Source organism: Panthera leo, chromosome E3 (assembly GCF_018350215.1).
Source record: "Panthera leo isolate Ple1 chromosome E3, P.leo_Ple1_pat1.1, whole genome shotgun sequence".
In the NCBI taxonomy this organism is placed as follows: Eukaryota; Metazoa; Chordata; class Mammalia; order Carnivora; family Felidae; genus Panthera; species Panthera leo.
This window is the reverse complement of record NC_056694.1, coordinates 25,849,920-25,864,586: the sequence shown is the minus strand read 5'-3', so window position 1 is coordinate 25,864,586 and position 14,667 is coordinate 25,849,920. Positions and strand designations below refer to the sequence as shown.

At 41.8% G+C, this 14,667-nt stretch overlaps 1 protein-coding gene across 6 annotated transcripts in view; it reads left to right on the top strand.

Annotated features, from left to right (window-relative positions):
• IQCK (IQ motif containing K) overlaps positions 1-14,667 on the top strand; it is a 123,857-nt gene that overhangs the window by 84,754 nt on the left and 24,436 nt on the right. For 4 of the 6 annotated variants that reach the window (XM_042921124.1, XM_042921123.1, XM_042921119.1 and 1 more), the window contains one exon: positions 1,205-1,316. In XM_042921124.1, coding sequence (XP_042777058.1) covers positions 1,205-1,316 — 112 coding nt within the window. Of the gene's footprint in view, positions 1-1,204; positions 1,317-7,071; positions 7,145-14,667 lie in introns of those variants that run through there. The other 2 variants (XM_042921122.1, XM_042921120.1) reach the window with 2 other exon arrangements.

Below are 14,667 nucleotides of genomic sequence, written 5' to 3'. Positions count from 1 at the left end.
CCTGACTGCTCCAGGCTGAGCTCAGTTCCCCTTCTGTATTCCCTTGTACTCACTGATATCCTTATTCTTACCACACCTTGGTGATCTTATTCCTGTACTCTATGTCTCCTACTAGATTCTCAGCCCCTCAAGAGCAGCTGGAAATCTCAAAACCATTTCCTAGATCTGTGACTCAGCAAGCTGCTTCAATTGAGTTTCCTCATCCGTAAAATGGGCATAATCATTCTTGCCTCATTGGGTTGTTTTGATGGTTACATCTTGTAAAAGACTTAAACAATGCCTGGGACCTAAGTGCTCAATAAATATGAGCTACAGAATAATAAAATTAAAACTTAATTAAAATTATCATCAGTAATCTGTTTATTGCCAAGGTATAGCACAAAGCCCAGTATGCAGTAGACGCTTAGTCAATTGGTATTAAACTAATACATTGACTGTGATTCCTCTAGAACCGATATACTGGCCACTAGTTGTGTGTGATTATTGAGCACTTGGAATGTGTTTAGCCCACATTGGGCTGTGATGTCACTGTAAAATACACACTAGATGTTGAAGACTGTATGGAAAACGGAGAGTAAAATATTTCATAAATAATTTTTGTATTGATTACATGTTGAAATAATATTTTAGATCTTTGAGGTTAAATAAAATATATTATTTTTTTAAGTTTATTTATTTTGGGAGAGACAGGGAGTGCGAGTCGGGGAGAGGCAGAGAGAGAGGGAGAGAGAATCCCAAGCAGGCTCTGCCACTGTCAGCGCAGAGCCCAACATGGGGCTCGAACCCATGAATGGTGAGATTATGACCTGAGCTGAAATCAAGAGTTGGACACTTAACCTGAGCCACCCAGATGCCCCAAAATAAAATATGTTCTTAAAAATAATCTCACTAACTTATTTTTACTTTTTAAAATGGAACTGCAAAGAAATGTAAAATTTCACATGAGGCTACTTTGTATTTCTGCTGAAGAGCACAGATCTAGAATGTTCTCAACCTACCATTAGTATAGCAAATCTTCACACAACGTTATTTACACTCAAATACTACATAAGCTGTAGGAGTTTAGATAAATCCTTTAAAACACTGATTCACTTAGAACCTAAAGCATATCCAGTTGGTTTGTAAAGGATTTTCCATGCAGAGTTAACAAGCTAATGTATAGAAGTTGTAGGAAAGAAACTAAAGCTTTGTGGGCATTTTCCAGGTTCGGTGTGATCCTGAGATTCAAGAATTGCGTCAGTGGCAGAAGAAACTGCGTGAAGACAACCACATTCACCAGCGAGTCAAGATTTTCTGGGCCAAACAAGAACAGAAAGGTTAGTTGTTTGATTCACAGTCTTAGTTTATTTAGGAAAAGCCTGAGTCTTAGCCCAGGCTCAGAAAGAAGCCCTCTGGGTTCTTACGGGGTCCTTGTGTCTGCAGGGAACTCAGTCTGTGTGGGGGGGAAGTGGCTGCATATTAAGATTCTGCTCTAGAATGCCAGAGGTGATGTGATATAATTTATATGGCTATTTGCCTCACTCAGGGACAAATTCAGGGTCATCTTGTGTCTGCATGTCTTTTTTGTTCAAGCTATAAGACATCAAGGATAACCCCTCATTTTGGAAATACAGTGTCCATCAGTGTGACGGGTGGTTTTTTTTTTTTAAGTTGTTGATTGTGTGTCTGAACTGAAATGATGCTTTATGCTTGTTCTCTCCCCTTTTGTGAGAAATTAAACACAAACACACACATTTGTGCGCACGCACACACACACACACACACACAAAGAACAAAGAATAGCAGCACCATTTCGTCCTATTTACTTTCCACATTTTTTGTTATAAAACTTTAATTTACTATTTATTTATGATAGGAAAATTAGAAAAACAACAACCAAGGGGCACCTGGCTGGCCCAGTCAGTAAAGTCTGCGACTCTTAATCTCGGTTGAGGTTGAGTGCAAGCCCCATGTGGGTCTAGAATTGACTTAATGTATTTTTATCAAAATATTTTTTTATTTTTTATTATACATTATATATATATTTTTTATTTTAAAGAAAGTAAAAAAGAAAAACAACAGCCAAAAAAGGGAAAAAAACAGAAATCCCACCACTGTTAATATTTTGGTGTATATCCTGCTGTACTTTTTCTGGTACAAACAGGTACAAATGAGTGTCTATAGATATTTTGTTAAAAATAGGATTTTACATCGTTACAATCTGTCACTGAACATATTCAGAACATCATTCTGGTCAACAATTAAGAGCAGCATCATGAAGTTTAACAGGTGCATGGTATGGATTTAGTATCATTTATTCAACCAACAATATGGAAGGAGATTTGTGATATATAATCAAGTGGAAAAAATAGCAGAACCGTAAGTTTTCATCCATATATTAAAAATATATACATGGAAACACGGAGACGTCTAAACAGCCTGGAAGAATACATTAATGATACATGATACCTTTAGGATTTGTACGAGGTAGGGAGAGGTGCACTGTTGGAATCTTTAAAAAAAATTTTTTTTATTTTAGACAGAGAGAGAGAGAGCATGAGCTAGGGAGAGAGGCAGAGGGAGGGATAGTGAGAGAGAAAGAATCCCAAGCAGGCTCCATGCTCACCATGGAGCTGAATGTGGGGCTCAATCCCATGACCCTGTGATCACGATCTGAGCCAAAATCAAGAGTCAGATGCTCAATTGACTGAGCCATCTAGACGCCCCTGGAACCTTTTATTTTTTTTTTTTTAATTTTTTTTTAACGTTTTATTTATTTTTGAGACAGGGAGAGACAGAGCATGAACAGGGGAGGGTCAGAGAGAGGGAGACACAGAATCTGAAACAGGCTCCAGGCCCCGAGCTGTCAGCACAGAGCCCGACGCGGGGCTCGAACTCACGGACCGCGAGATCATGACCCGAGCTGAAGTTGGCTGCTCAACCGACTGAGCCACCCAGGCGCCCTGGAACCTTTTAAATAAATACATAATACTTTACCATTTATGAAAAAATAACCCTACTCACCTCAGCAGGCTACAGGCCATCCATATTTTGAGTCCTCTCAACTCAACTCCCCATCCAGCCTGTCCCCTGTCACTAGGCTATAGTCCCTCCAGACTTTTCCGTCCTTTCCATATGCCAATACCTCCCTCACCCAGAGGACACTGTACTTTCTTTCTTTTTTTTTTTTCTGCCAGGTAACCCATCCTCAGCTGCTTCTCATCTTCCAGGCCTCCTTGAAATAGTATTTATTGAACACTCTCAACATGGTGGGGTCTAAACAAAAGCTTTCTCTTCTCCCCAGAAACTGTCTTCAATCCTGCCTTCTTGAATCTGTCTTTCCAGTCCCTTCATGGCATATTGGGTGGATTCCATGTCTTTTCTGTATGCTGTAATTTCAGAAAGCCCAGTCTAGTTTAAATTTCAATCTCACATCCCATTTAAATCTTACCCACCCCCCTCCGCCCTTCATCAGTGGGGGTGGGAGTAGGGGAAAGAACTATTAGATCTTTCACACTTCCACACTTTTCTTGTCAGAATCCCTTTCTCCTCTAGTGGGACAGGTGGGAAGGAGGGAGATACAGATCACTGTCTGTTGTGATCCTCTTTTGGCTGCCACTGCTTCTCCGGCTAAGGCTACCATTTGTGTCCTTTGGGCAGGCATCTCCATGCTGCCTCTCTGACTCCTGTATTTCATATGCGTTCTTCCTGGGGGGAAACAACAGGTGGCAGAACACCCCTGTGGGGATCTGGATCCGTCTCTGCCTCTTCCACCACCACCCCAGATCTCACCTCTGCCAGTCCACTCCCAGCCTTTTGCTGTTGGGGATCTCCTTACCTAGTGGGCAGCCCTCTTGGTTGAGGCATCAGGAAGATAGTTCAAGTTGCCTCCCAGTGTCCACCTGACTCACTCTCATGGGTGGACATGCAGACCTCTCCATGGTCCTCCTTCTCTCTGCCCCAGTGTGTCTACCCAGGTCACACTGAACCTTCTCAGACAGGCAAGGGGGATGATCTGTATGTCAATCTGCCCTTAAAGCAAATGTTCAAGTAAATACTGAGATACCCTCAATTAAAAAAAAAATAATAATATTTTATTTATTTTTGAGAGAGTGAGAGAAAGACAGAGTGTGGGCAGGAGAGGGGAAGAGAGAGGGAGTCACAGAATCCGAAGCAGGCTCAAGGCTCTGAGCTGTCAGCACAGAGTCTGATGCAGAGCTCAAACTCATGAACCACAAGATCCTGACCTGAGCTGATGTGAGACGCTTAACCGACTGAGCCACCCAGGCACCCCACCCTCAACCTTTTTGAGGTGTTCTCTTGGCTCTTCCCTTCCCTGGATTAGGGTTTGGCTTGGGGGAAGCACCCACTCTTATCTAGCAGAGGAGAAAAAAAGCCCAGCACTTTTTAGACCAGCAATTCTCAATCTTTTTGGACTGTGACTCAGTAAGAAATAGCTTTATATTATAATCTAGTACATGCCCTCCTGTTCTATTGAGGTTTTGTTTTTTATTTTTATTTTTTTTAATGCTAGACATGACCAACTAAATGAATTATATGGCCCACTAATGTGTCTTTACCCATGCTTTGAGATATACTGCATTGGTCCACTACTCCACAGCTCCTAAATATCTTCTCTCCCTTCCCTTCCCAGAGCCATCTACTTAGGTGGTGGTTGGGTGCCTTCTTCATAGACAATGGTTCTCAATACTGGCTGCGCGTTTGAATCACCTTGGGAGCTTTCTAAAAATACCAGTGCCATTGACAGAAAATCCTAGAAGTAATGAGCATTCTTAGTGTCCAGATATTGGTTTCTAAGTACACTTTACTCTAAACAGAATTAAGTTTCTTGGAGAAATGGGGATGCCTAGGTGGCTCGGTCGATTAAGTGTCAGACCCTTGGTTTCGGCTCAGGTCACGATCTCACAGTTTGTGAGTTTGAGCCCCGAGACTGACAGTGGAGAGCCTGCTCGGGATTCTCTCTCTCTCCGTCTCTCTCTGCCCCTCCCCTGCTGGTGCTTTCTCTGTCTCTCAAAATAAATAAACTTAAAAAAAAAGTTTCTTGGAAAAATGGCTGATCACAAGCCTGGGGCAAGGAAAGTAGATCAGCCTAGAACATCTTATGCCAGAAAATAAAGATGGGGACATGGGAGAAGAATATAGGCTATAGCTTGATGGGAGTCTCACTGAGCAAATCTGGGACAGTTAAGTGTCAAAATTAATAGGACAGTAATGAATTATAACTCCTTGACAAATGAGGGAGATGAGGAAGCTTTTCCTTACATTAGAATACCAACTAATACACAGAGAAAGTTTAATGAAATTAGGGGCGCATGGGTGGCTCAGTTGGTTAAGCATCCCACTTCAGTGTAGGTCATGATCTCACAATTGGTGAGTTCAAGCTCCACATCAGGCTCTGTGCTGACATCACAGAGCCTGCTTGGGATTCTCTCTCTCCCTCTCTCTGTACCCCCCCCCTCAAAATAAATAAATAAACTTAAAAACAAGAAAGTCTAATGAAATTAAAAAGTCACCATCTTGTAACCATATTAGTAAATAATTATCTCAGGCAAAAATCATCAGTACTTGCTAAAACCATTGTGTGAAAGTTTGATGAGGAATATGGTATTTAGAATTCCAAAATATCCCTCTGCAAATTAGTCATTAAACAAAGGGGAAAATGCTAACGTGGCATTAGAGAAACCTGGCAGACCCACCTTCACCAAGTGTTGAGAATTAATATCACCAATATTGGGACAAGCTAATATAACGTGCCTCCTGGTATGATGTACCAAGGACCCACGACATATATGCTTATGCACTATCCCTGTCAAAATGCATAACTTGAATCTAATCATGGGGAAACATCGGACAAACCTAAAAGGAAGGACACACACCAGAATAACTGATTCAGATTCTTAAAAAATGCCAGTGTCAAGAAAGGCCAAGGAAGGAACAAGGAGGCATGACAGCTAAACACAGCACATGATCTTAGATTGGCTCCTGTATGGGAAAAAATTCTATGAAAGACATTATTGAGACAATTAGCAAACTTTGAATATAGTCTTTATATAAATAAATACATGGCACTATCAAAGTTCCTCATTTTGAACAATGTTCTTGGGCTATGTAAGAAGCCTCTTCATTCTTAAGATACATGCTGAAGACTTTAACGATCAGTGGATATGGTATGTAGCTTAACCTCAAATGATTCAGAAAAAAAAGAATGTGTAACATGCATGTATATGTATGCATACATAGAGAGAAAATGGTAATATAAGTATGGCAAAGTATACACAACTGGTGAGCCTGGGGGTTCTTTGGATGATGATAGCCACTTTTCTGTAAATTCAAAATTATTTCAAAATTATCAGTTAAAAAAATTCCAGTGCCTCACCTCCACAGGTTCTCATCCGATGGTTTTGGGATGAGCCCCCAGGCGTGCATGTTAATGCTAAGTTTCCCAGTTCTAATGGTCAGCCAGAGTTGATACTCTAAGGAGGCACTGGATCTGCAGTTGTTTCGTGTTCTCTTTAAAATGGGGAGACCTCGGGGCGCCTGAGTGGCTCAGTTGGTTAAGCAGCCAACTTAGGCTCAGGTCATGATGTCACGGTTTGTGGGTTCAAGCCCCACATCGGGCTCTGTGCTGACAGCTCAGAGCCTGCAGCCCGCTTCAGATTCTGTGTCTCCCTCTCTCTCTGCTCCTCCCCAACTCCTGCTTTGTGACTCTCTCTCAAAATTAAATAAACGTTAAAAAAATTTTAATGGGGAGTCCTCAGGGCACCTGGGTGGCTTAGTTGGTTGGGTGTCCGACTCTTGATTTCCACTCAGGTCATGATCCCAGGGTTGTGGGATCAAGCCCCACATCGGGCTCAGCACCTACAGTGGAACCTGCCTTGAGATTCTCTCTCTCTCTCTCTCTCTCTCTCTCTCTCTCTCTCTCTCTCTCCCCCCTCCCTCTGCCCCCTCTCCTCAGCTTGCTCTCTCTCTGTCTCTCTCTAAAGTAATAATTTAAAAATGTGGAGTCCTCTAAGCCTGCATGCCCTGAGCCCCGGGCAAGAGAAGTCCATCTGTTATTTGTTTACTTGGCAGTTACCTGTCTTCCTTGTTAAAGTATAAGCTTCATGAGGACAAAGACCTAACGTAGTACAGCACCTGGCATAAAGTGAGTACCAAATAAGTATTGGTTGAATGAGTGAGTGAATAAATGAATGAATGGGTAGAGTCCTGAGGCTTAAATGAGCCAGCATACAGACAGTGCCTGGTGCAGAGTAAGAGCTCATCAAATTGGCGGTTTTAAAGACTTGCTACCATTTAACCCTTGCTAAGAAGCAGCTTGAGCTGTAAACTGGCAGGACCAGCCCAGGCCTCTCTTCTGTGCACAACTGCCGTTTCATTTCACTTCAAAATTGGAAGACAATCAAGGCTGTAATCAGTTTAAAGGTCAAGGAAAGTGCAGCGTGCCTATTTAGTTCTGTTGTTTCTTATTCTTTTGAGTTGATTTGCTGTTGGTTGACAGATTGATTTAGCTTGCTGTGTAGCAGGGAGAGCAGACGGGATTTGATGTGTGTAACCCAGCCAGCTGTGGAGGGGCAGAGTGAAAGCATTAGCATCACCACCACCCGCGCATCTCAGCCACCTGCTGCTTGTGTCCCTTGTGGCCTTTCCAGGGCTCCAGAAGGAGCAGTCCTTTCCAGGCAAGATGGGGTTCAGTAAATGCTCCAGTGGGAATTCATGGGTAAATTTTCCACTTACAATTAGACTGTGAAATGGCGCTTAGGTAAAAAAAAAAAAAAAAGCCAGTTCTAAACGCTGTCTCCAGAACTGTGGTTAGCTAAGAAGGAAGTCAGTACAGTGCAATGGGTAAAGGACTGGCTTTTGGAATTGGCCAGACCTGTTCAGAGAGTCCTTTTACTTTTCTCTGTGTGATCCTGATCTAGTTAACTTCCTTAAGCCTCAGTTTTCCCATGTACAAAATGGGACTAATGACAGTACCTGTCTCATATGGCTGTTAAAATGTTACAGGACTTGATTTTTAGAATAAGTGCTGGCACATCATTCCCATAAAGGCTGGTTACTGTCACAATTTTAGTATAATTAAAATGTCTGTGTGCTTTTAAACAATTCTGTTGGTTTACTCCACTAGACTCTAAGTGCCATAGGGTTCCCTGGAGGGGACTCTTTCTCTTACTCATGGTGCCTCCAGCCTAGCACAGAGCCTGGCATAGAGCATGCAGTCTACACATACAGGGTGGACAGAGCTCTGGGCTTCATTTTACAAACGAATTAGTAGACGCCCAAGAAAGTTGAGAGACTTGTCCAAGGGCACACTGCCAAAGGAGGGCCTAGGGCCGGGGCCCAAGCGTTCCCTTTTTCTGTCCACTTTTCTAACACATATCTGAGGGAAGACACAGAGAGTTAAGATGCTCCCTTGGATTCTACTGTCAGAGCCAAATTCCCTCAGGAATCCTCCTGAACGTGACATCCTGCTTATCTTATTTCTCATGACCTGGACTTTCTGGGCTTTGGGTTCCTGCTGTTTGTGTTGACTGAAGCCTCTAAGTCAGGGCTGAATTGCTAGGAGCAGCACACAGACTGCTCACCAGGGGAAGTAGAACTCCTTGTTTCCTCCAGGTGTCCCTGAGTGGAATCGTTTCTTTTTGTTTGTTTTAATTTTTTTTTAATGTTTTGTTTTTGTTTTTTTTTTTTTTTGAGAGAGAGAGAGACAGAGTGCAAGTAGGGAAGGGGCAGAGAGAGAGGGAGACACAGAATCTGAAGCAGGCTCCAGACTCCAAGCTATCAGCACAGAGCCGGATGTGGGACTCGAACCAACGAGCCATGAGATCATGACCCAAGACGAAGTCTGACGCTTAACCGACTGAGCCACCCAGACTCCCCAAGCTGAATCATTCCTTACACTCAAGCAGTATAGAGTTACTTCCTGTTTTAAACCTTATGAATTAGGGTAGTGTGGCAGTTTGGATAATAAATCCCCCCAACCAAGGTGACACTATCATTAGACCCCAAGACCTCTGATGAAGCAATTTATGTTAGACACATGCTAGCTCTCCTTTAGACTTGCAGTAAAGAAAAAAAATGGAATGACTGCAAATAAAAACAGTTCTTCAACTTTATCTAAAAAATGCACAAACTGATCTATGTACAAATCCAATAAACATATGTAATATATTTTTTGAGTGCATGCCATATTATCCATATTATGTTCTGGTATTTATAGTATGAATAAATTTTGCCAAGTTCATTTCTTGGAGCAACCTTGATGCAGACAGGAGGTCTGAGGGAGAATAGTGTCCGCTGTCAGGGTAGAGTTGTGGTCATATATAGCTCATCTCATGTTACACTGAGGCAGAGGCCCTCCCAAACAGGATTTTCTTCTAGGACAGAAATGGTGTGAAGTTATCCTTAAGTCTCTATCCACTGGGACAGTTGCAGGAATTATTTTTAAATGTGTGTGACAAGAATTGCAGCCAATATAATTCCAAACAAGATGCCTAAGTCATTTTTGAGATGTGGTCAAAAATCCCTTCTCAATTAATAGTGTATTTTTAGCTTTGTATATACTCAGTAATTGTTTTCAAATGTGCTTTGTAGTTGAATGGTGATATTTTATTTGGAAATCTAGGATGTAGGAAGAAAGAAGCCATAGAAATTGTTCCTATAACATCAGGTTACAGTGTGTGTGTGTGTGTGTGTGTGTGTGTGTGTGTGTGTGTGTGTGTGTGTTTTGGGGGGTGTATTTACATATATTTACATATATGTGTATGAAACATCAGATTATATTTGTGTGTGTATTCTTTATATATATGTAAGTATTCTTTAATTTTTTTCTTATGTTTATTTATTTTGAGAGAGAGTCAGAGTATGAGTGGGGGAGGGGCAGAGAGAGAGGGAGACATGAATCGCAAACAGACTCCAGGCTTTGAACCGTCAGCACAGAGCCCGATGCGGGGCTTGAACTCACAAATTGTGAGAGCATGACCTGAACTGAAGTCGGACGCTTAACCAACTGAGCCACCCAGGTGCCCCATCTAAGTATTCTTTAAATGACTTTATCACTTCTTGTTGATATTTTAAAGAAAATGTTGGAGGACGTTGACTTGTCAAAGGAAACAGATTATTTACTTTTCTTTGCTTACCTGTTTATTCCCTACCTCATTCCAAGAGCCATTTTCAGTAGCTTACAGAAACTTGTAATATAACATTTTTAGGTATGGTGTTACCAAATGTGGTAATTGGGTTGGGGAAAAATTAAAAGGAGAGAAAAAGTTAAGCCACAAAATGCAGTAAACAAAATACTCTAAGTCCTATACTTCCTAGAGATTTCTTAGAGACAAAGCAAAGAGGAAAATAGGATCTGTTAAATAGTTCATAGTGTCTATAAGAAAAAAGACAAGCTATTTGTTCAGGAAACACTGGGCCCTTCCCTCATACATTATGCAATGTGAATAATAACCTCAAAAATGTTCCTAAATAAATAGAACTATGGTTCTGAGCTTCCTAGAAGCCACAACAATGAAGGAAATAGGATCATTATATTGTTTATTGTGTCTTTAAGATTAAGAAGGTTCTTAGAAGCACACTTATTCCTGGAACTGAAGTTTTCCTTTCATTAAGAGGACACTGGGAAGGGCACTTGGGTGGCTCAGTCCTTTGAGCGTCTGACTTTGGCTCAGGTCATGATCTTGCAGTTTGTGAGTTTGAGTCCCTCATTGCTTGCTGTCAGTGCAGAGCCCACTTCGGATCCTCTGTCGCCCTCTTTCTCTGCCCTCCCCGCCTCTGAAAAACAAACATTAAAAAAAAAAAAAAAAAAAAAAAAAAGAGGGCACTAGGGAAAAAACAAAGCCTGAGAGGGGTGGGAGGTGGGTAGGGACCAGATAAGTTATTTTTTTTTTTCTGACTTTTAATCTAGTATTTTAAGTTTAGATTGTAATGACAAACCTTAACTATATTAGGATTGGGTTTTAAGGACAGTCTTAAGCATCTCATCTTGGCCACACCACATGCTTATGACCTTAGGATACCCCTGGAACTTAGTTTTAGAGCAGAGAATGTCTGAAACTAAGTAGTAGCTGTAGTTTATTGGGCACATACCATGTGCCAGGCACCACGCTAAGCACCTTTTGTTGCCATGTAGTCCTCACACCTGCTCTGCCACACAGAGGACATTATCTCCATTGTACAGATGAGGAAACCAGGGCTGGGAGAACATGACTCACACAAGGCCACACTGCCAGTAGGGCCCAACCAGGGATTTGAACCCAGATCTGCCTGATGTCGGGGATCCTAGGGCCATTTCATGCCATGTTGTCCAGTTACCTTAACTGGGCATGTTGGCCCAGTGCAGAGCTTCCCAACAGGGTACCAGGACCCCCAGGGTGGGCAGTGGGCAGCATCTGGCCATGCCTCCCACCCTGCCCGCTAACACTGAAATAGCCACAGGCCACTGGATAGGGAGGTGTGGAGAGAGGGGATGCTGAGTCCCTTGTCCAGAGGCTGCAGGATCTGTCAGCATGTTTTAGGAAGCCAGGGGTAAGTGGATAGGGATGAGGATGTTCTTTTCTCCCTCCTTCCAAATATCCTGCCCATCCATAGATGAGGAGCAGGGAAGGGCTTCGCCACCAAAGAGGATACCCGGGTACAGAGAACACGAGCCTGTGACTCAGGAGGTGGGTTCTGGCATTAGCTGTAGCCCTTTGTAACTAATAAACATAATTGATCACCTAACAATGATATATGTTAAAATAATCAATGGCTTATTTTCCAGAGGCAGTTACTATTGAGGGTGTCTACCCATAGGGTTTCTTCATCTATCTACATATAAATATATGCACATATATATTTATAAACATGGAAACATATTATAAATGCTGTAGTGCAATGTGCTTTTTCTTTCACTTGGCAGTATATCATAGACATCTTTTCATGCTAAAAGTTTTAATAAAAATTTCATTGTGTAGCGAGGGGTTTTTCTACATCATCAAATAATTCTCTGACACCAGCTAGGTTGGAGAATTCAACTCAATTCTGATACTTGTCTACCCAGAGGTAGCATCCGTTCTCACAGGTTAAGGGCTCAGACCCACAGGACTGTCCCCACCGCAGACAATCCCAAATCCAGGTTGTTACCTGCTCTTCTGACTGACTGGCTGCTGTCGGGAGCTTCCCACAACCCCCTCCTTGGGTTCAATTAATTTGCTGGTGCAGCTCACAGAACTCAGGAAACTACCCACTAGATTACTGGTTTATTACAGAGGTTACATTAAAGGATACGAATCAGCAGCCAGATGGAGAGATAAAAGGGAGAGAGAGAGAGGTCCTGAACAGAGAGGCTTCTGTCCTCGTGGGGCTTAGGGCCTGGCATGAAGGCACGGGGAATTGTTCTGGTATCCCCATCTGGAAGTCTCTGAACCCTGTCCTTTGGGTTTTTATGGAGGCTTCATTACATAGGCATGATTGATTTAATCATTGGCCAATGGTGCCAGATTCAACCTCCAGCCCCCCACCCCACCCTGGAGGCCTGGGCGGTGGGACGGAAAGTTTCTAACCCTCTAATCACATGGTTGGTTTTCCCCGGCAACCAGCCCCCATCCTAACTTGGATCCAAAAGTCACTTTATCAACATAACAAATGACACCTTTAGCTTTTCTTCACTTGGGAAATTCCAAGGGTTTTTAGGAGCTGTATGCCAGAAGTGGGGACAAAGGCAAATATATATTTCTTATTATAAATCACAGTATCACACGTGCCAATATATATAGATCTATCTCATTATTTTTTTGTGGATCCATAAAAATGGTAATCAGTCTGTACCATGCTTTTAAAAAAAACAATCCCTATAAATGAATATTCAGCCTATATTGTGAACAATGCTTCCATAGATATTTTTGTAGATTTGTCCTTGCTTACTCATAGAAGTATTTCTATAGGATAAAGTCCTAGGAATTAAATTGCTGGTTCAAAGGACTTGCATGTACTACGTTTAGACAGCGATTGTCATGTTGTCATCCAAAATTGTTGCTTCCATTTGCACTTAATGCCACCAACCCGCTTTGGAACTGTTGATGGGTGATGTGATCTTGGTGTTTCATTTTCCCTGCTTGTAAAATGAGAATGATTATTGCCTTGAGAGTAATTCTAAATGAAGTCATTGCTTTGATAATATGCTTACTCTTTAAGAAGAAATATATCAGTAACTCTAAGGTGTCACTTACATCTTAATTTTTTCTCTCATATCTCCTCAAACTTTATTCCTTCTCCATTTGAACCTGCAAAAGAAATAAAAATTTGATTAAAAGAAATCTAGGGACTTCATGCCTCGATATTACTTTCATCGGTTCTAATTTAAGACTCACCCGTGGGTGGAGATGTTTGGATGACATCAACTTTCGTACATATTTTTTCATTAAAAATGTGCACACGTCTGCATAGCTAGGACTGCCTTCTTTTGAAATGCTCAAAGATCCCCTACTGTTCTGCTGAAATTAAAAAGTAAATCAAAGAGGGTTTCTTTTTTTTGAAATGCTCTGGGTGCCATGGGGCACCTGGGTGGCTCTGTCGATTGAGTGATTGAGCATCTGACTCTTGATTTTGGCTGAGGTCACAGTCCAAGGTCATGGGATGGAGCCCTGCATCGGGGTCTGCACTGGGCTCTGTACTGAGTATGGAGCCTGCTTGAGATTCTTTCTCTCTACCTCTGCCCCTCTCCCCCACTTGCAGTATCTCTAAAAAATAAATAAGTAAATAAAAATTAAAGTGCTTTGCCCCACAAGTTCAAGATCCCAAATTTAAGTTTATGTAAATGGATGCTTCCAACCTCCTTAGCTTCATTCCTTCATCTGATTGTTCAGTATTCTTCTTTGAAGTTATATAGATGCAGAGTGCTTTTGTAGGATTTGGATAAATCTACCAACTTCTGGAGATCTCTCAGAACCAGATTGGATTAAGTTTCCCATTTATCAACTGTATAACCTTGTGCAGTTGCATAATCTCTGTCACTGACTCAGTTGGCACAGCAATAAAGTGGAAATACTGATATTAGCAACAACCCCATAGAGTTTTGGGAAGATTAAATGAACTGGAATAGTGCTTGGCTCATAATAAGAAGATCAATAAATGATTAGTAATACGTGGGTAATACATGTTGTTACTAAGAATATTGCTTTGGTGGAGGGGAACATCTAGATGGCTCAGTTGGTCAAGCATACAACTCTTGATTTTGGCTCAGGTCATGATCACATGGTTCATGGGTTCGAGCCCTGCATCAGACTCTGCGCTGAGAGCACAGACCCAGCTTGGAATTCTCTCTCTCCTCTCTCTCTGCCCCTCCCCTACTTGCTCTCTTTCTGTCTCTCAAAATCAATGAATAGATATTTAAAAAAAAAAAAAAGGATATTGGCTTTGGGGTCTGACAGAACCGGGGTCCTGCCCTCTTCATCAATGAGGTCAGGGGCAAGTTGCTCGTCCTCTCAAGGCACAGTTTGCTCCTCTGTTATAACGGGGACAATTAGGGCCTGTTGCAGAGGGCTCCCGTGAGGATTAAGTAAGATTAAATACCATTGTATGCTATTAAATAGACCCCTAGTCCAAAGTGAATACCTGGTGGCTGGTTTTAGTAATATTTTTTTAAACTGTCAAGAAATATGTATAAAATTTTTTAAATGTATTTTT